This window comes from Misgurnus anguillicaudatus, chromosome 13, assembly GCF_027580225.2.
Source record: "Misgurnus anguillicaudatus chromosome 13, ASM2758022v2, whole genome shotgun sequence".
In the NCBI taxonomy this organism is placed as follows: domain Eukaryota; kingdom Metazoa; phylum Chordata; class Actinopteri; order Cypriniformes; family Cobitidae; genus Misgurnus; species Misgurnus anguillicaudatus.
In genome coordinates this window covers 30,829,256-30,850,244 of record NC_073349.2, presented here as the reverse complement: position 1 = coordinate 30,850,244, position 20,989 = coordinate 30,829,256, and the positions used below count along the sequence as shown (strand labels likewise).

At 37.4% G+C, this 20,989-nt stretch overlaps 1 protein-coding gene across 2 annotated transcripts in view; it reads left to right on the top strand.

Moving 5' to 3' along the window:
- Nucleotides 1-20,989, top strand: part of slc1a7b (solute carrier family 1 member 7b) — a 64,142-nt gene that overhangs the window by 3,663 nt on the left and 39,490 nt on the right. Inside the window, exon 1 of one of the 2 annotated variants that reach the window (XM_055189335.2) lies at nucleotides 10,938-11,376. The exons of the other annotated variant lie outside the window; for it this stretch is intronic. Within the exon in view, the coding sequence (XP_055045310.2) occupies nucleotides 11,236-11,376 (141 nt within the window). The 5' untranslated portion in view covers nucleotides 10,938-11,235. Of the gene's footprint in view, nucleotides 1-10,937; nucleotides 11,377-20,989 lie in introns of those variants that run through there. 2 annotated transcript variants of the gene reach the window in all.

Sequence of the window (20,989 nt, the reverse complement as noted above, 5' to 3'; positions counted from 1 at the left end):
CCCTCTGTTCGCTGATTGGACTTGCAGATTTTTGCAGGAGAAAACGAAACTCTACACAGCAGTCCCAGACGTAGTACTGAAGCGAAATGAAAATTATGCGGAAGCACGTAAGAGGGCGGAGCCAGGCTAGACAACACCGGCCTTGTGGAAAAAAACAGACCGGCCCACCGGGAATTCTCCCAGTCCTCCCTACGGCCAATCCGGGCCTGAATATCAGGCTTGTTTTGGGCTTGTTTTTGAAGCTGCAGTTACTTATTTGTTTCGCGAGAGATGGCAACTGTGATAGTAGGACTTCAGCGTAAACGCTAGCATATAGCATTTAACTAGCATATAGTGTTTACAAAACATATTTTTCACAGATATATTTTTTGGCCACTTTTGTATATTTTTCATAAATAAAAATAAATGCTTTTAAAGCATATATATGTATTTAGCATATATTTAAAATATATTTTTGGCCAGAGAAATGTATTTTTTGCCGTATGGGCCACAACTTTGTTTTTAGCATTGTAACAACATTGTATTTAATTGAATGTGTATTTTAAAGTTGGGGGCGTACATCTTGACTGTAACGTCACAGTCGGTGTTATGGTGAGATTGGTCTGTTTTGTAGCGGGCTTTTTTTATGCACAAAGTTTACATAAGGAGGAAACAATCATGTTTGAGAATCACAATATGTTATTACCATGGACAGAGCTCGTATTATCCATCTATGCCTAGATAAATACAGTTTTACATTCTACAGCACCTTTAAAATTCAGGCTTCATACTTAGTTTAAGTTCAAAGTGGCTCAGCTGTTTGATAAAAACCTTCCCCAACTTCCAGTAACAGCGCCTGCAAATATAATGTATTTGTCATTCAGTTTCCCTTGCGTTAAAGCATTGATGCTGCAGTGTTTTACAAGTTATGCTATTGGGTTGTGATTTCCAAGCTTTAATGCATCTGGAAACCTTAAGCCAATGTTCATATCAAGAGACAATGTTGCCACAGTAACCAGAATCCATGGGGCAAGGGTCTACCATCCAGAGGAAAACAACCCCAGGAGTAACATTTGCTACATACTGTGGTAAAGCATGCTGAATGAATCAAGCTGATTTACTGGTAGTCTGGTAATGCATGCAGCCAGACCAATTCTTCTTACCCGAATTCTCAGACTAACGGCTGGACTCAGATTCATTTAATGAGTCTGCCTAGCTTTGGTCCTTTGCACTCTGGGGAAAACATGGAAGAAATAGCAAAATGATGTGGTTCAGAGAGGGCACGTCAGAGTTTGAGAAGGCTGGCATTGGAAGATGGTGAACTAAGAGCAAAATTAAACAAAGAGAAGGGTCAGAGCGAAAAAGAGTCCATTAAGATCGAGAACAACGGGTAAGGAGGGTTGATTGGAGCAATTGAAGCTCTTGAGTCATGTTGATGTTGAAGTGGCCTTGTGGTCAACCTCTGTATTCACTGAGTCATGTAGGTACAAAGTCTTATTTTTTCTCTTCAAGCTTTTTACTCTCAACTGAAAATATGTATTGCGTAGACCCCGCAGGACTCGGTCTCCAGCTTTCCGAATCTCATTTATTAACAGCATATGCTTGTGGGTGCAACGCTATTTCATGGCAATTTGTACCTATTTTACAAAGTAGTTAATTCATTTGGATAATCGTATTTCAATATCTTGCTGCATCTGTTCTCAGGTCTGAGTGTATCCTCAGAGAGTGATTGGGAGAGATGAGGTTGTACAAATAAATACGTGTTTACGTTTTATGAAAAATAAATGTATTGGGTGTGTGTGAGATTGCTAGTGTATTTTTGAGTGGTTGTTAAAGGATTAGTCCACTTTCACTAGACAAATTCTTGATAATTTACTCACCCCCATGTCATCGAAGATGTTTATGTCTTTCTTTCTTCAGTCGAGAAAAACTGTTTTTTTTTAAGGAAAACGTTCCATGATTTTTCTCCACATAGTGGACTTCAACTGAACCCAACGGTTTAAAGGTCCAAATTGCAGTTTGAAATTACAACTTCAAAATGGCTCTAAATGATGCCAACCGAGGCATAAGGGTCTTATCTAGGAAAACCATCATCATTTAAGAAAAAAATAACCAACTGCTCTTCTTGAACTAGCCCTGGGATGCGCGTATGTGACCTTGTGTGTTACGTAACCATGTCAAAAGGTCATGCATGACGCATGCGTGCATGATGCACACATACAGACTATTCTAAACAATAAACTTATCCAAAGATATTCATTGGTGTCATTCCACATAAAAAGTACATCTAAACGGTTCTCCTTTTTCACACTTGAGTGTCAATTTCCTATATGTGTGGCTAGGGCTGCACAATTAAAGGCGCAGTGTGTAATTTTTAGAAGGATCTTTTGACAGAAATGCAATAAAATATACAAAACTACATTATCATCGGTGTATAAAGACCTTTTGATAATGAATCGTTTTATTACCTTAGAATGAGATGTTTTTATCTACATGCACGAGGGTCCCCTTACATGGAAGTCACCATTTTGTGCCACCACATTTCTACAGAAGCCCTTAACAGACAAACATTTTTGTCTCCGACGATGACATGAATCGTGCAGCCCTATGTGGCCATGATTTTGTAATATGTATGGTTGTGGGTGCGCATCACAAGGCTTTGTGGTTAACAGGTTTTTTTTTGCAAAAAAGATTATTGCTACGCTACATAAGACTGAAGAAACTGCAATTTGGACCTTTTAAACTGTTGGGTTGAATTGAAGGCAAAGAATTGAAGTCAAATGTCCTTAAAAGAAGTATTTTATCTTAACTTTTTATAGTCAGAATAGCGTGTGATCCAGAGATGTTCACAAGTCTCTGAGCTCGAGTCCGAGTCAAGTCTGAAGTCTTTGAGCTTGAGTCCAAGTCAAGTCTGAAGTCTCTGGGCTCGAGTCCAAGTCAAGTCTCAAGTGTCGTTGTAACAAATAAAACTCTAATAACAAATAAAGAAATTATAAACATTTATAAAAAAGAACAAAGTTGCACATTAAGTAAGGTCTAAAATTAGCATTAGGTACAGAATTAAATGAATAATAATACTGTCTTTATTGTACAAATTAAATATTATTATTATATTTTTGAGCAATAGACGTGATTTTCTGTTTGTCTTGGGTTGTTTGATTAACATAAATGACACAGACTTAAGTAGGTTAATTGAGTTTACTGTCTCTTTATTAAGAAAAAATAAGCCCAGATTGGTTTCTGACTGGTTTCTTAAGACATAAACAAAAATGTTTTTATTAGAAAAAGAATACTGTGAGATCATTTTGTGTGTGTGTGCCCTGTCAAGAAAAGAAAGATTTTATGTTGGCTTAACTGTTGAAACACTTCTCTCTGTATGTGCACTACTGAGGCCACTGAAACGCGTGTTCAAACACAGGTGGAGCGCTTCAGGAAGAAGATGCAGCAGTCGCTTCACATAAAAACGTTACGTTGTTTTTCATTGCTCTATTCAGCAAATGTATGTTAATGGACTACACAGTATGACACAAAGTAGCGCAACTCTGAACCTGACTGGAGCTGGACCGGACACACTTAATCGCATGTGCGTACAGAAATCTGCTCAATTTAGCGCCTTTTTGCGGTTAAATTGTTTAACCATTAAACAATTGCAAGCCTTAGAAACAAGTTAATGATAAACTTACCCTATTTAAATTGCATATTAATCCGCGAATCGCATGCGAGCCGAACCGCGGATCCGTCACAGCACTACCCAAAGCTTCAGATGAGTGGGACAGCAGCAGCCGGTGCATTCGATTCGCGGCCGCGCGCGCGGAGCAGATACGTCACGTGTTACGTCGTGGGCAGGTTGTAGGTAACGGAGGGAGGGGTATGACAGCGAGCTCATCAGACGTTTCCTAAAAATAAACATTGTTCACGAGTCGCGCGGCTCGAGTCCGAGTCGAGTCTGAAGTCTTTGAGGGTTCGAGTCTCAAGTCGAGTCTGAAGTCACTGTGTGTGCGACTTAAGTCGCACTCGAGTCCGAGTCTCAAACTCGAGTCCCCATCTCTGGTGTGATCATTACGAGGTTCTGGATGCCTGCGAGGTAGTTGTTAGGTTTATGAAATACAGATCCTGCTGTGCAAATCTCTAGATATTTCTCTTTGGATTTTACCCATTTTATCATCCACCAGACAAGAATCATAAATTCCATTGCTAAAAATAGTTTAGACAGACAGATAGACTGAAGGTCAGATTTGTATTTGTGGTTTGTGTAATTGCCATATACAAATCGAGAAAAACAGTTGCATTTTGCAAAGTGTTTTCACAGTGTTAGCAGGTATCTGCTTATGACAGACGTTAACATCATTAATAAGTGCATGCGGATGCCAGCCGCTGGGCATTTGACTAATCTCTGCTAATCCTGACCCGATAAAACCAGATTGAGCAAAATATTGGCAAAAGTGTGGGATTATAGCGAATGGAGTCTGGGGAACCGTGACGTAAGATGTGACGAAACTAATGCAACAGACTTGCATTAAGTTTCGTTTTATTCTACCTGCAAAATATGAGCCGCAGATAATGCTGTGCAACACAAATGTAAAGTCTGTAAAGACGTCATGTCTGCTGGCCTGGCCTGCGGTAAACAGAGATGTAAATGTGTGACAGCCAGACGGGGTCGGATTATGTTAAACATCCGCTGGCGACTCTCTCGGCTGAAACACAGAGTGACGCATGAGTCGTGTCAAATGTTACAGTTTCTCTGTGTCCTGAAATTTCTCTTCACTTTATATGCGCTTGCGCGTGTCTCTCCACTGACAGAAAGAATTAGCATACCTTAAAGCTTTTTGCTTTTCTGCTGTTTTGTGGCATTGTATAAATTATATAAGTTAGGTTTCTGAAAAAAAGTGAGATTTAAGTAATAGACAATGTGCAGCCGGCCGGGTGTTAACGCAAAATAAATCCCAACAGGGTGATCAGCAGGGGTCTTGTATCACCTTAAAGGGATTTATTTGCAAAAACATCCCGACTGGCTGTACATTATCTTGCTTATAACACAGCTACTTGCCATTTGAAATATTTTATTAGGTCATCTGCAAGAAATGCAAATCTTGCGCAAAGAAAACCAATTTGATCTGCATTTAGATCCAATCTTCTTGTTTTTTAAGGAGCCCTTACTTTGTATATTTTGTGTAATAAAATGTGTTTGCGTGGTTTATGGTTCAATTTTCCACAGACCGTACATCAGTGGTCTCCAACATGGTGCTCACTGTTACCAGGTTGCCCGCACAAAGCACATTTTATTAGTCTCAGTTATAATATTTATTTAGCACATATTTTTAATATAATAGCTTGGCTTCTTTTATCTATGTTTGTATATACATTTTAACAATGATAAATCATTAAAGGGGACATATCATGAAAATCTGACTTCATGTTTAAGTGCTATAATTGGGTCCCCAGTGCTTCTATCAACCTAGAAAATGTGATAAAGTTCAACCCAGTAATTTAGTTTTGGTAAACCATTTTCTGCAGGCATATGAAAACATAGCTTATTGACATTTGCCTCCCCTTGTGATGTCAGAAGGGGATCTTATGATAATAATACTGCCCTTTAATCTGCACTATCCAACCACAGCACTGGCATTTAGAGCAGAGATCAACTGATTTGAATTTTAAAGGACAGACCCCAAAATGGCACATTTTTGCTCAAATCTACAAAGTGTCAATTTTAACATGCTATAATAAATTATCTATACAGTATTTTAAGCTAGAACTTCACATAGGTTCTCTGGAGACAACAAAGATTTATTTGACATCTTAAAAAAGTCTTGTGAAACGTTTCCTTTAAATTAAAATTAACATGTAAAACAAAAAAGTTTTGAGTAGACTATGTAGCCCTCCAGATTATTTTATACATTGTTGTAGCCCTTAATGGTCACAAAAAACAGTGATAATTTTTTGAGGGCGCTCGATGCAAAGCATGTATATTTAGCCCTTCGTGTGGCTCTAACATATCTTGAAGTATTTTGACATGACGCATGATGCACATAGGTTCACATGAAGCACTGAACACATATTTTGACATTACAAGCAACACACATGTCACTTCAAACACATATTTTTTCTTTGTTGGAGACCCCTGCCTATGAAGGTAATTTAACGCCTAAAAGATTTGCATGCACAGGATAAAATTTGTAAGAATGTACTTGACATTGCAAGCGTAAAATAAATTTACATGTTTTGTAAAGGTGTAAATCAAGTTGCAAGCGTAAGAAAACAAGTTTTGCAACATTCTACTGATAATTGTAAGTGTAATTCATGTCTTGTAAAAACTGAAACTTCATATTTACGCAAATAAGTATGAACTGTATGCATCTAACCTTAGTTTTTCCACGCTTACACTTTTGGCACGGTTTTTGCGCTGAAATACTGCCAAAAGCATTGCAAGTCTGCAAACAGTGGTGTGCAATCAAAAGCACACGTTCATGAACGGCAAATATGAATGAATCGCGCTGAATCTGTCTCTGTGTGTAAAATAAACCAGTTGTAAATGAATTGTTGCATACGAAGGGAAAACTATTTCCTGAAATAACCCGACATCTACTGGTCCCTCTGCGCTTGCAGTTTTGTCACGATTCTCTCACTGATTTGAGTTCGCAAGCGCGGGTGGGAAGGCGGGGCCATGAAACGAGGCACCTGATGACTCATTGTTTTCTCTATTCTGATTGGTTCAATATAACGCCAGGACTTTTCTCAACCACTTGACCGTAGCCTGCCTGTAGTCTTGCTTACTAGAAGACTGCTGCTAGTTTTTACTTAAAACTTTCGTTTATACATTACAGTAAAACTGCTCTCATTAATATGGCTTCATTCATAAACATAATTTTGTTACTTCTGTGATAGTAGGCCTATCTTACAGTAATTTGTTTAGTAAATACGTTAAATAGAATATAGTTTTGAATTGGAATTATATGCTACACAGTTCTACTAACAATAATGAATGCATCCATGTACTCCATCATAAAGCATAATAATATGGCAAGGAATGAAGTAGCCTACTATTTATAAAATTACTTAATAGGAAATGACTCAATGTAGCACCAAATACTCCATCCTAGTCTATATAATTAAAAACTGCCATGCTTTGATTTTCTTTCTCTGTTTTCTTTGTTTCTATTTTATTTGAAGCTGCTTTGGTATGATGAAAAATTGTTAAAAACGCTACATAACTAAAATTGACTTTTTATATATTTTATATATATTCTTATTTATATAAATTACATTATTATATATTAAATATTACAAAACACCAGCTTAAAATTCAGAATCAACACATGTCAGCCAGCTCAAAGGTTTATGTATTAAGTCATTATAGTAGTATTCCTGCAGCCTCTTGGACAATACTAAGAGAACCCCTGGGATTATTGAACCAATCAGAAAAGAGAAAACAAGAGAGTCATCAGGAGCCTCATTTCATAGCCCGCCTTCCCACCCGTGCTTGCAAACTCAAATCAGTGAGAGAATCGTGACAAAACTGCAAGCGCAGAGGGACCAGTAGATGTCGGGTTATTTCAGGAAATAGTTTTCCCTTCGTATGCAACAAGTCATTTACAACTGGTTTATTTTACACACAGAGACAGATTCTGCGCGATTCATTCATATTTGCCGTTCATGAACGTGTGCTTTTGATTGCACACCACTGTTTGCAGACTTGCAATGCTTTTGGCAGTATTTCAGCGCAAAATCCGTGCCAAAAGTGTAAGCGTGGAAAAACTAAGGTCAGATGCATACAGTTCATACTTATTTGCGTAAATATGAAGTTTCAGTTTTACAAGACATGAATTACACTTACAATTATCAGTAGAATGTTGCAGAACTTGTTTTCTTGCGCTTGCGGCTTGATTTGCACCTTGCCAAACTGTTTTTGCACATGCAAGTTTGTTTTATGCTTGCAGTGTCAGGTGCATTCTTGCAGATTTTGTCCTGCGCGTGCGGATCTTTTGGGCGTTAAATTACCTTCATACCTGCCGTACAATATTGTTGCTCTTCTAATTTCCCGCCTTTCTGAAACGCATCGATTTCTACAAAGCTCATCATCCTGAGAAAGTGTGGCGTGCTCCGATTGGTTTAGCTATCCAGTGCGTTATGATTGTCCGAATAGCTCAAGCGAGTGACAGAAATGTGACAGTACTTACCATATTTGGAAGATTAGCTCGATGCCTGCATTTGTGATCATAAACGACAAACAAATATTCTATTTTGTCAATAGATCATTAGAAAAATATCACTACTATCATATTGATCCCTGCTGTTTGTTTCTGGTCCCTGTGGACCTTCACTTGATCTATTACTTAAAGAGCAACTATGGTCTGATTTACCCTTTGGTGTGTGTATTAGTACATATTAACAATATGCAAAAGGTACAAGCCCCAAGGTAAAAGCTGACGGGAGTTATCGTCTCCAATTTAAATCACGGATTGTAGGCAACAGTTTACTTCCTGGGCTTAGTGATGTAGTAAAGACTGACATTATCATAATTCCTCCTGCTTTGACTCACAGCCTGTAAGTTAACTCCTGTTTGCATTGCTTTGTGAGCGAATCCTTCAAACATGGTAAGGAGCAACACATTTCCAACTGACATCACAAGTATTCAGGCCAATCACACCGTACAGATTAGCTGGCCAATCAGGGACACAGAGCTTTTCAAATTGATGAGCTTTGTACAAAATTAAAGCGTTTGAGGAAGGCAGGGATATCTGTAGCTACAAAAATGTACGGTTAGTGGAAAATAATATTATGTGTTTTTAACCATAAACCACGCGGACACATTGTATTATACCAAATAATCTTTTAGCAATAAAAAATGGGTGCTCTTAGATCATATAATATTTGAGTATAGAAAGATGAGATCACACATTGTATTTTTTCTTGTATAGGTTGTAGGTTTAATTCTTAAGGATCTACTTAGGCAGACCCATTCAGCTCCGCTTTAATGAAATCCTTTTATTTTTCTTTGTGTGCTGGCTGAGCTGGTTTGAGTCCTCTGAGAGTCTTAGCCTTCAGTCTTTAGTGTAATTGTGAATGAGAGAGTGTGCGGTGGGATTATGTAATCTGAAAGTATCGGTAATTCTCTCAAAAATAAAATCAATGACTCTTCATCTCATGCCATGTATCTGTATTTCATATTGGGCCTTGTTTATACTTTTTATAAGCTTAAGTTTTCATGTTCAGTATAGCATCATATTCATACTAGAGGAGAACTGAGGAAAAAGTAATGCGGGACGAAAGTAACAAAGTGATTTTCTCAAAGCCCTGACTACATTTGATTTCCAAACTATTAGGGATGCACCGATACTGGTATCGGGTATCGGCCTCGATACCACATTTTCTAAAGTACTCATACTCGTTAAAAGTCCCCCGATACCGGGGATCGATACCACGGTCTGATAAATGTCTATGTTTGAGCGGCGTGTAAGGGGTTAATGCCTCTTGTGTTGTCCAAAAAGGCAGAGTTTACAACAAACTGGAAAACTAATCCCTTGTTTTTTTTTTTGTTAAATTATATGACTAAAGCTTTTACCTGTAAATTTAAATCATGTCTTTTTTATTAAGTACTCGGTATTGGCAAGTACTGAAATGCAAGTACTCATACTCCAAAAAATTGGTATCGGTGCATCCCTACAAACTATGACAGCATCTTTAGCACACAACCCTTGACAGAGCTTCATTATTTCCTTATCGTTTTGCGCGTGTAGGTCCAGAAAGCTGTTTTCAACCATGATAAGTAAATTCTTAAAGCGATAAATATTTTCTTCTTATGAGTTGTGTTTCTGGTTTTATATGTTAAAGTACTGATCAATCTATAGGTTTAGTGCTTCAACTCATCCTGAAGTTTGACTTCTCAGAGTTTTTCAAAATAAAAGTAAATCTGTTTAAAATGTCAGGAGATCCTATCGTAACACTTTTGTCCCGCTGCTACTGTTGCATTATGTTGAAAATGTATATTATTCTAATTTAATTGTTCATAGTGTTCATACTGTTAAAAATTTTTTTATTCACAACATAAAAGTTTGTACTGTCGAGTTGCTTTTGAAACATTTGAAGAAGCTGAAATTTAAAATGAAAATGTAATTTAAATATTTTTTTTTGCAAAGATAAACGACAAAATATGTTTGCAGTTAACAAATTCGTGGTCATATATATTTTACTAAACACAAGTGTACACAAAAGTCTATCTTGTTCTGTTGAGTTACAATGCGCTACTTATGTTCAAAATGAAATGACTGAATACTAAAGTCGTTTTACATTTGTCCAAAATTACACCTGGTATTCATAGACCACACTTGTGAGTTATTGAACACAACAAAAATATATCTCTGTCTAAAACATTAACTTTTAAAATGAAGTTTTTCTGAATAATGATACTTTCAAGGTCAGTCTCCCCCCAATATCATGCAGGCTTATGCACAGAAGGTGAATTTTCTAAACATTCAACACCAAAATGATTTACCAGAACAGGTCAATATGTATATATTTTATTTTTCACTTAATTATCTCTTGCTTAATCGAGTTTTTGGTGTATTAATTACCATTGACCAAACCATAGTTTTACCACTGTAACCATGTTCTTTTGTTTTTAACTGTTGTAAAACTATGGTTAATTTTCATAAGGGTTCAACCTTGAACTGCCAAGAGTTTAGACAAAGTATGAAAGAAAATCTTTGACTTTATGATTCTTTGAGTAACCAAAAATGGTTCTTCTATACAGCATTGCTGTTATGTTTTTTAACAGCGTTACATACAATACCTCGATTCAACTCAAACCTCTTTGACATTTCAAGGTTTGGGCCATGACTATTTGCTACCAACCCCTAGCGGGCTTTTACCACTACACCATCCCATTGCTGTTTGTGTGTAATCCAGGCCACAGACCCATTACACAGCATGCTTTCATTAATAGGATTGGTGCTCTCTGTGTTGTGCACAACACCATCTTCTCATTGGCTGTGCTGGAAAGTGGGCGGAGACAATCTGCTCCAAATGGGCTGGGAAAAACAGTGGATGCTTGAAGAGTGTGATGCCCATTGTTGCATAGCAAAGGCAAGAGAAAGCGTGATGATTTTTTTACGTACCTGAGCAACACCGCACGTATTATCTAGTCATTTTATCTTCTGACGGTTCACTGACGGTTTTCGAGGCGGCCCCTGCTGGATCTACGTGCTGGATTTATGGAGAGCTGCTAGTGTAGCTGAAAGCCTCTGGACGTGAGACTCGATGGCTGTGGCGTTGGACGCCGTGTGGGTGCGAGTGAAGGGGGTCTGCAAGCAAAATGGCTTGCTCATCCTCTCAGTGCTGGCTGTGGTTATTGGATGTTTGCTGGGATTTTTCCTGCGCTCCAAGAACCTCTCAGAGCAGGTTAGTCCCCCTGACCTCTTCTTATATGTGCTGGAGTAAAGCAGTCAGTACCTGAATCTATACTGCAGTACCCAGCAAACTTTCCCCAAAAACCAACACCGTCACCCCACCTACAGTGACTCTCCAAACTTTTCCTCAAGGTCTCCGCAAGGGAAGAAATTTGTTTGCTTTTTTAAATTAATTTCCTTAAGAAGGCATTACCACCACAAACAATGCACAACCTAAACTTTTTCATTGACTGATTGTTAAACATTTGCCCCCCTAATCTGTTTCAATTTGTTTGTCTTTCATGTTTTTTCCCAATCCTTCCCCAATTCATTGCATTTGATTTACCATTTTCCAAAATGGATTTTGATTGTCCAAATTTGATGTTGAAGGTGTTGAGTTTTAGATTTACAGGGATCTTGTGGTTGAGATGTCAGGGGCTCATTAACCCGTCAACTGTAAAATTGATCAAATTTCACCATAAATTAATCAAATTTGAATGAAAATACCAAAAAATATAGCTTTGATGTGCACTTTTGTATAAAGCACTAAGCACTACAGGAAAGGGTTAAGATTTTTCCCTTTACGTTTTGTCATGGTCTCTTCAACTAAAATCTCTGTTATGATTTTCAAATGCGGCTAAAAATAAACCCAGCGAGAGGCATTTACTGTGACGGCCGGGGATTACGCTCCAATCATACAAATGCTCTCAGTAATTGTACATTAAGCAAGAGCTGCTTAGTGTCTCGGCATTTAAAGCGGGCTGATAATGCTTTCTACCGTTTCAGCTAAATTACAAAGAGCTCTTTTTAAAAAAAACAAAATTTGGTTTATTTTTTTAAAGAGATGCCAATTTTTAAAGAAAATAAAAGCAAGAATGGTGCATTAAATATGTTCTTGTTTATTTGCTCTCATTACACACAAGCAGTCTTCTGAGAAAACACTTGGTAGTGCTGAGAACTGGCTCAAGGAGCTCTTGGACTTCCTGTGAATAGTAGATCGTAAAGTGTATGAGCAGATTGAGCACACATGTAAACTCCACTTTGTAAAGTACAATTATGAACATTATGTTTTTTTCCCAACATCAGCAACCTGAATCTATAAAATGAGTTTGTAGTTATTTATGAGTTAAGAACACACTTGTTGGTTTGTATCACATCTACAGGTGCGGGTCATATAATTGGAATATCATTAAAAAGGTGATTTATTTAAGTCCATTCAAAAAGTGAAACTTTTACATTATATTCATTCATTACACACAGACTGATTATTTCAAATCTTTATTTCTTTTTATTTTGATGATTATAACTGACAACTAAGGAAAATCCCAAATTCAGTATCTCAAAAAATTAAAATATTGTGAAAAGGTTCAATATTGAAGACCCCTGGTGCCACACTTTAATCAGCTAACTCAAAACACCTGCAAAGGCCTTTAAATGGTCTCACAGTCTAGTTTTGTAGGCTACACAATCATGGGGAAGACTGCTGACTTGACAGTTGTCCAAAAGACGGCTATTGACATTGCACAAGGAGGGCAAGACACCAAAAGGTCATTGCAAAAGAGGTTGGCTGTTCACAGAGCTCTGTGTCCAAGCACATTAATAGAGCGGCGAAGGGGAGGAAAAGATGTGGTAGAAAAAAGTGTACAAGCAATAGAGATAACCACACCCTGGAGAGGATTGTCAGACAAAACCCATTCAAAAATGTGGGGGAGATTAACAAAAAGTGGACTGCAGCTGTAGTCGGTGCTTCAAGAACCACTATGCACAGACGTGTGCAAGACATGGGTTTCAGCCACTCTTGAACATCAGACAACGTCAGATGTGTGGGCTTAAGACAAAAAGGACTGGACTGCTGCTGAGAGAGTAGAGGCACACAATCCACGTTGCTCCAGTGTAAAGTTTCCACAGTTAGTGATGGTTTGGGATGCCATGTCATCTGCTTGTGTTGGTCCACTGTGGTTTTTGAGGTCCAAGGTCAACACAGCCGTATACCAGAAAGTTTTAGAGCACTTCATGCAGACCAACTTTATGGAGATGCACATTTCATTGTCCAACATGACTTGGCACCTGCACACAGTGCCAGAGCTACCAGTACCAAGTGTAAGGACCATGGTATCCATGTTCTTAATTTGCCAGCAAACTCCCCTGACCTTAACCCCATAGAAAATCTATGTGGCATTGTGAAGAGGAAAATACGATACGCCAGACCCAACAATGCAGAAGAGCTGAAGGCCACTATCAGAGCAACATGGGCTATCATAACACCTGAGCATTGCCAAAGACTGATCCACTCCATGCCACGCCACATTGCTGCAGTAATTCAGGCAAAAGGAGCCCCAACTGTACATACTATGTGCTCATACTTTTCATGTTCATACTTTTCAGTTGGCCAAGATTTCTATAAATCCTTTCTTTGGTCTTAAGTAATACTCTAATTCTGAGATACTGAATTTGGGATTTTCCTTAGTTGTCAGTTATAATCATCAAAATGAAAAGAAATAAACATTTGAGATATATCAGTCTGTGTGTAATGAATGAATATAATATACAAGTTTCACTTTTTAAATAGAATAAGTGAAATAAATCAACTTTTTCATGATATTCTAATTATATGACCAGCACCTCTACTCAACATTTGTTTTTCTGTCATGGTTGAAACCTTGCATTGACTGATAAAACTGATAAAAAGCTAAAACCAGCTTAAGCAGGTTGGCTGGTTCTAAGAAGGTTGTTTAAACTGACCCTCCCACTTTGGCAAAATTGGTCAAGCTGGTGGGTCATCTTAGTTGATATATCTGGTCTTAAAGGAATAGTTCACCCAAAAATGAAAATTCTGTAATTTTCTCATCCTCATGTTGTTCTAAATCTCTATGAATTACTTTTTCAGATGGACACAAAAGAAGATATTTTGATAAATGAGGATGAGAAAATGATGACAGAATTTAAATTTTTGGGCGAACTATTCCTTTAAGTGGTGGGTCAGCTGGTCTTCCAGCCTGACCAGCTAAAAGGTGTCCAAAACCCATCTAAAACCAGCCTGGAAGACCTGCTAAAACCAACAACCAGCGTAGGCTGGTTTAAGCTGATTTTTTTCATCAAAGCATGTAATTGAGTGCCACAGGGATGACCTATTTTTGTAGGCTAGTTAGTGGAACACTGGTTCCTTCACTAAACAGCTCATCCCATTGACGTTTGGATTAACACAGACTAAGCTCTGTTTATGACACTTACACGTTTTGTCCAACAAGTCCTAATTTTGAAGTGTAAATGTGTTCACAAGAAATATAAGAAGTCTAGTTTTTTTTTAATTCATAAAAGTTTTGTTAAAGACCAACTTGTTGGACCAAACGTGTAAGTGTCAACTTTCATTAAACACATCTTATTTTTTGTGATAATCCAGAAATCTATTGAAAAAATGAATGGGCTGCGTCTTTGCCCATAAACCCAAACTGTGGAAAAGTCTTATTACCTTTGGATGTTTCTGGACACATTCAACCGTCTTTCTGTTTCAATAATTGTTAACCTTGGAAACCAAGTCTCAAATGCACAACTATGTCCTTCCCTTGAAAAACGAACACACAGAGAGTACATTTTATGGAGGTTTTGAGCCCTCACAGCACTTATGAATCTAAATACAGACACGTTATATTGGTGTTTTTCTTGTTGAGTACAAGAATTGAGATATGTTGGATTTTTATTTCTATTTTGTTTTATTCAGTTAGATTGTGTTTGTGTGTGCTGGTTGTGAGTCATTTGCTGCATTAGTTTGCTGCGTTTGTCATCACTGTTTTAGGGCCAAGCAAATCAAAGAATGCTTTGTAGAATAAGAGGATTTTTTGGTGGTTTTTTACAGCAATCGGTGGATCTGTGTTTATTTTCTGTAATCCACAGGAGTGTTAGATGTGAATGAAGTCTCAGCACACCTCAGCTTTGGGTTAAGAAGTCTGGTGGTGGTGTTGAGAGCCATAAATGATGAATTTCAGGGAACGTCATCCACATGTGGCCATTATATAATATAGCATATATATTGAAAATATAGCAAAAGTATTGGCCCAATGAGCTGGAAAATCAGTTGTGTTATTATTTCCTGATCTGATTACTGAACCTGTATGACTTTACTCCATGGACCACAAAGAAAAATGTCAGGGAGAAGATTACGTTTCTCTTTTCTATGCAACAAATATGAATGAAAACAGATGCTGGAAAGCCCAAAATAGTCTATTAATTGTTTTTATACAGCACATATTTTTGTGCAAAGTGCATTTATTTGAAGCAGCTTAAATAAAAAATGTTACAGTACTAATGTATCAGATTTCAGACGTTTATCATTGAGTTTCATTTAAGGTTTGATAAATATTGGGGCTTAATATTGTCTGTGAACCCTGGTCAACACACCAATTTGACAGTATTTAAATATTTATGTCCCAATCACTCAAATCTCTTACTTTATCATATTAAAGTGCCCATATTTTGAAAAACTCACTTTTTCTGGGTTTTGGGGTGTTTTTTGTGTCTCTGGTGCTTCCACACGCATACAAACTTGGAAAAAATCCATCCATGCTGTTTTGAGTGTGATACAGAAATGTCCTTTGCCTTGAGTATCAGATTGCACGGTTTCAAAATCAGCTCCGTTGTGACGTAACTAGCCTTGTCATCACATTCCGTTTGAATTTTCCCGCCCACCACCCCACTACCCAGGTCTCCACCCACCAGGTAGCTACAGAGCAGTCACTTTGCTGATATCCTCCATACTGTTGCCATCGTTGATATCCTATATTGTTATCATGTCTCATGGAAATAACAGCGCTCTTTGGATATTATGTATTATACTCCCGCCTACTTTTAAAAACAAAGTTTTAACGTGTGTTTATGTGTTTACTGGAACCTAAAGTGTAATCTTATATGTTACGACGTAGTCCTCATTGTAGTCTATATTATATTCTATTACAAGACATTCATGTAAAATCTGATGTAAACAACAGACTATACATCTATATTTCACGGATTATACACTTTTGTGGACAAAAATTGTCATTGGATGTATTTTGGAGGGTTTTCATGGCTTAAGGCGGGCGTAATCGATGTGATTTTTGCTGTCGTAGGGGCTCACATGCAATTTTTTTTTCTCGGGAGCAAATCGTTCATGCTCGTATGGTCGCGGCTTGCACCATGTGAGAGGAATTGCGAGCCGAGTCGAGCAGGTTACGAGTACCTCACGACCTCCCGATAATTTTTAAACATGTGAAAAAAGTTTGGGAGCTGTCGGTATAAATTCGTAGTGTTTGTGCGGGTGAACGAAACGATCTGGCAAAGCACTTGAAGTTGACCAATCAGAATGTACAAAACACAGAAGAAAGACAAATGTGGCACTGTTACCTCAAATCTGGACGACAACTCTATAGCTGGCTATGTTTCGCGCACACACACACTCTGGTGACCGGACATCATGACAAATATGAGAGGTTCTTTCAGTGACGACCTCTTGATCAGCTTATTTGCCTGAAAAACCTGTCATACATGTTTTTGTGATGTCCGGCCACAGCTTTGGATGTGTGCGGATACAGGAGAGAGTGTAGTTGTTTTAGGCTATACCGCTGTTCTGATTATAGACTATAACGGCTACCACAATGCATAAAACGAGGGCTACTTGATTTTTCTTTACTTGTTAATATATTTTATCATTATTTCCAATCTGAACATAAAATAAGCCAACTAAAATATGTAATAAATAAATATAGAAATTATTAGACTCCGTGCAGAGACCACTGGTTTAAACAGTACAGGATGGACAAGAATGTCGCAATTTTTGTGTAATTCAAGCTGTAGTCGCTGTAGTACAGTTTTATAAATGAATGGATATTAAAAGGGCTGTCGTGACAGAGAATAAAAAGGAACATAATGTCCATGTTTAATAGGCTATAAGTTATGCATTTATTGTTTTACACTTAAATTGTCAACGAACAAGAGAGTACATTAAAAATAATGATCATACGCAGAGACGACGTTTTCCACATTATTATGGAGCTTCTGCTTTAACAAGTGAGCTTAAACGTTTTTGTTTGGTATTTTTTTACCCACATATATATATATATATATATATATATATATATATATATATATATATATATATATATATATATATTTTACATATTTTCGACCAAAGGAACACATGATATAGCCCAATGTAAGTTGTTATGGTAGCCTTAGCTTGTTCTGAAATGATGAGAATATTTAAATGACTAAAAATGTAGGTTATCTCTGAAACTTTATTTAAATAATGATTAATTTGTTTTCATATTGCTATGTATTAATTTACATATATTAATATGCAATCCCTTCTGTATGGCATTTATTTTGTACAGTTACAGGAGCACAAATGCTGCAGGCTCACTTTTACTTCAAGACACCGCATTGACCGAGGGTCCGTACATTTGCACTAGACAATGTGCTTTATATTAAAATTAAATGATTTTCGTTTTACAAATCAATATTTGGCTGTAGATGTATTGTCTTAATAATTTAATCATAAAGGGAAAGATGTGTTATGTTAGCTTACCTTGTTTTACCTCATTGCTCCTCATTCTGCATTTAGAAATAAATAAATATAGGCCCACTGAATTTGTTTTTTAAACGTTTTTTAAATTTATAAAAAAGCAACAATATATGTAACATTAATAATAGCAATATAGATATTTACTTGGCACTACAATCATGATATATTAAGGCGGTTAAACCGCATATGCGCTATCACGAAAAATCACTGCCAGGGAAATTCCTTCACTGCCACAGCACTAGACCTATATTGCAATTTCGGAATGCATAAACAGAAATACAAAAGAACAGAAATTCCAGGCTGTTTTCTGCACTTAAGCCAATATCTTTGCCGTATTCTTCTTGTTTTAATTTTTGTACAATCTGGCACTCACAGTTGCAAAAATGCTTACGTCAGAACTCGTCAAGTCGTATAAAATCTCGTTGTGTGTGACTGCGTACGAATTATTTTCACATAAACTCACTTGTGTCGTGTGCAAGAGCTCACGACGTTCCGACCATCAGAATTCGCACCGTGTACACCCAGCTTTATTCACACATCTGAAACAGACTGGATTTGATTCGCGATCGTTATATCAACAGAAAGGTAAGAAGTCACGTTTATATTCTGCATGTTGGCATCTGGACTTCTGTCACAAAATACTACATTTATGATGCTAGAGCATCTGTATCTCAAAACAGAGACTATACACTGATGCTAAACCCGTAAGTTATTCCTTTTAAACGATGTATAGTAATGTTAATATTATTAATGTTTGTAGACAGTAGGCTATATAGATATTGTTAGCAGGGTTAAAAAACTGACGTCATCCGCCCACGAATTGGTGCATGTCGAGGGGGCGAACTTGTGTGTGTGTGTTTGAGCAGTCATTTGCCAATGAGATTGACGAGGTGGCTAACCGCTATGCTAGTTAGTTTGCAGCATGGTTTCTCCTGCAAAGCCAGTGACCAGCTACCGTACTTTTCGAAAGTTATAAATATTTAACTGCTTTACTTTACAATTCTACATGAACTAAGTATTAAGTTTTAATAAGTTTTAAAGTTTTAAAGTGTTTTGCCAAACTAACCAAGACTGGGCCTTACCGACCCAGCTTTTCCAACGAGCCTAACGTACCCCCACGTCTCTATCACTTTCCCAAAATACGGCGGACCTACCGCTAGCTTCTAGCAATTAGCACATTGTCCACAATCAGTATACATCCCCCGCCAGGTCTTAATTTCTGTAATTTGCGAAAATAATGCGTTTGAAGATGTTTTATAACGGGAATATGTTAGTGTTGTCCAGGGAAAACGAGTTTTTTGTTGAGACTGCTACATCACAATTTACTCTCGAATCATTATGTTTCATGAGTTTATTCTCCTGGAATGTACTTATTAGTGATACTTTTTTGCTTGATTTGTCTGTTGGCAATACATATACCGTTAATAATGATATATAATATATAAAAGTAATAATACAGTCTGTACTGCTCGCGATACCATTGCGCATTCGCGCATGACGTTAGTAGTGGGGCGTGGCCAAAGGAGCAGCAGCTCATAAATATGTAATGACCACCTCAAAACGACACAATCTGAAATGCACTGAAACAGAGGCTCCTAGAGATGGGTAACAATCTTTTCCTACAAGCCATTTCGAGCAAACAACTTTTGAAACATGTTTTATGAAACTCATACACCCATTTAACTTGTGAAAAAGCAGTCATAAGATGGGCACACTAATGTTCTCATGATCTTACTATTTTTTGTTTTCTTTAAAGAGCACCTATTACATTGCTAAAAACAACATTATTTTGTGTATTTGGTGTAATACAATGGTTTATGGTTTAAAAACACATTATTTTCCACATACCTTATTATTGTTGCTCCTCTATGCCCTGCCTCCCTGAAACGTGTTGATTTTGTACAAAGCTCATTGTTCTGAAAAGTGCACTGTCGTCCGATTGGCCAGCTAATCTGTGTGTTGATTGGCCTGAATACCTCTGACGTCAGCCGAGAATGTGACGCTCCTTACCATGTTTGAAAGATAAGCTCACAATGCAATACTGACAGTAGTTAATATCATCTGTACTACCTTATCAGTAGATAGTTAGATAGATAGATAAATACTTTATTCATCTGCTAGGGAAATTATATGAGATGAATCTGATCCAGAAAATGCAGATAACCAAGCTGGTCGATCAACTTTACCAGCGCGGCTTGAGCAGGACGTAACAAATTGGTAAGGTATAGATACATAAACATTAAAACCATGTCTGCATTTGTGATTGTAGAAACGACAAACAAGTTTTGTTTTAGCTTACAGATGTCTGGGCTGTGTTTGTACGGCAATATTAGATGCCTTTTTAAAGGGGACATATGATGAAAATCTGACTTTTTTCATGTTTAAGTGCTATAATTGTGTCCCCAGTGCTTCTATCAACCTAGAAAATGTGAAAAAGATCAACCTAGTAACTTAGTTTTGTTAAACCATTCTCTGCAAGCATGTGAAAAAATAGGTCATTGAAATTTGTCTCCCCTTGAGATGTCAGAAGGGGATCTTATTATAATAATACCGCCCCTTAATCTGCACTATCCAACCACGGCACTGTCATTTAGTGCAGAGATCAGCTCATTTGCATTTTAAAGGACACACCCAAAAATGGCACATTTTTGCTCATACCTACAAAGTGGCAATTTTAACATCTTTATAATAAATGATCTATGTGGTATTATGAGCTAGAACTAAACATGTACTCCGGGGACACCAAAGATTTATTTGACAAGTCTTGTGAAATGTCCCCTTTAATAATTGCTTGCTGGGATATCAGAACTCGATGATTTCCAGGATATTGTAGATGATGAGGACGTTTTGTACAGCACATCTGAAAGGGAGTTGATCTAAACAGATATATGATTTAGGTTTTCAATGAGGAGAGGATCGCTGCTGTCTGAAGATCTTGTAAATGATTTGTGAACAATGTTACCTGATTAACATCCATTCTTCATCTCGACTCATCTTACTAGTAATTACTGCTTGTTCCACTAGATGACATGATGCTGAGGAAATGAGGACACAGAGTTGAAAACTGATGAAA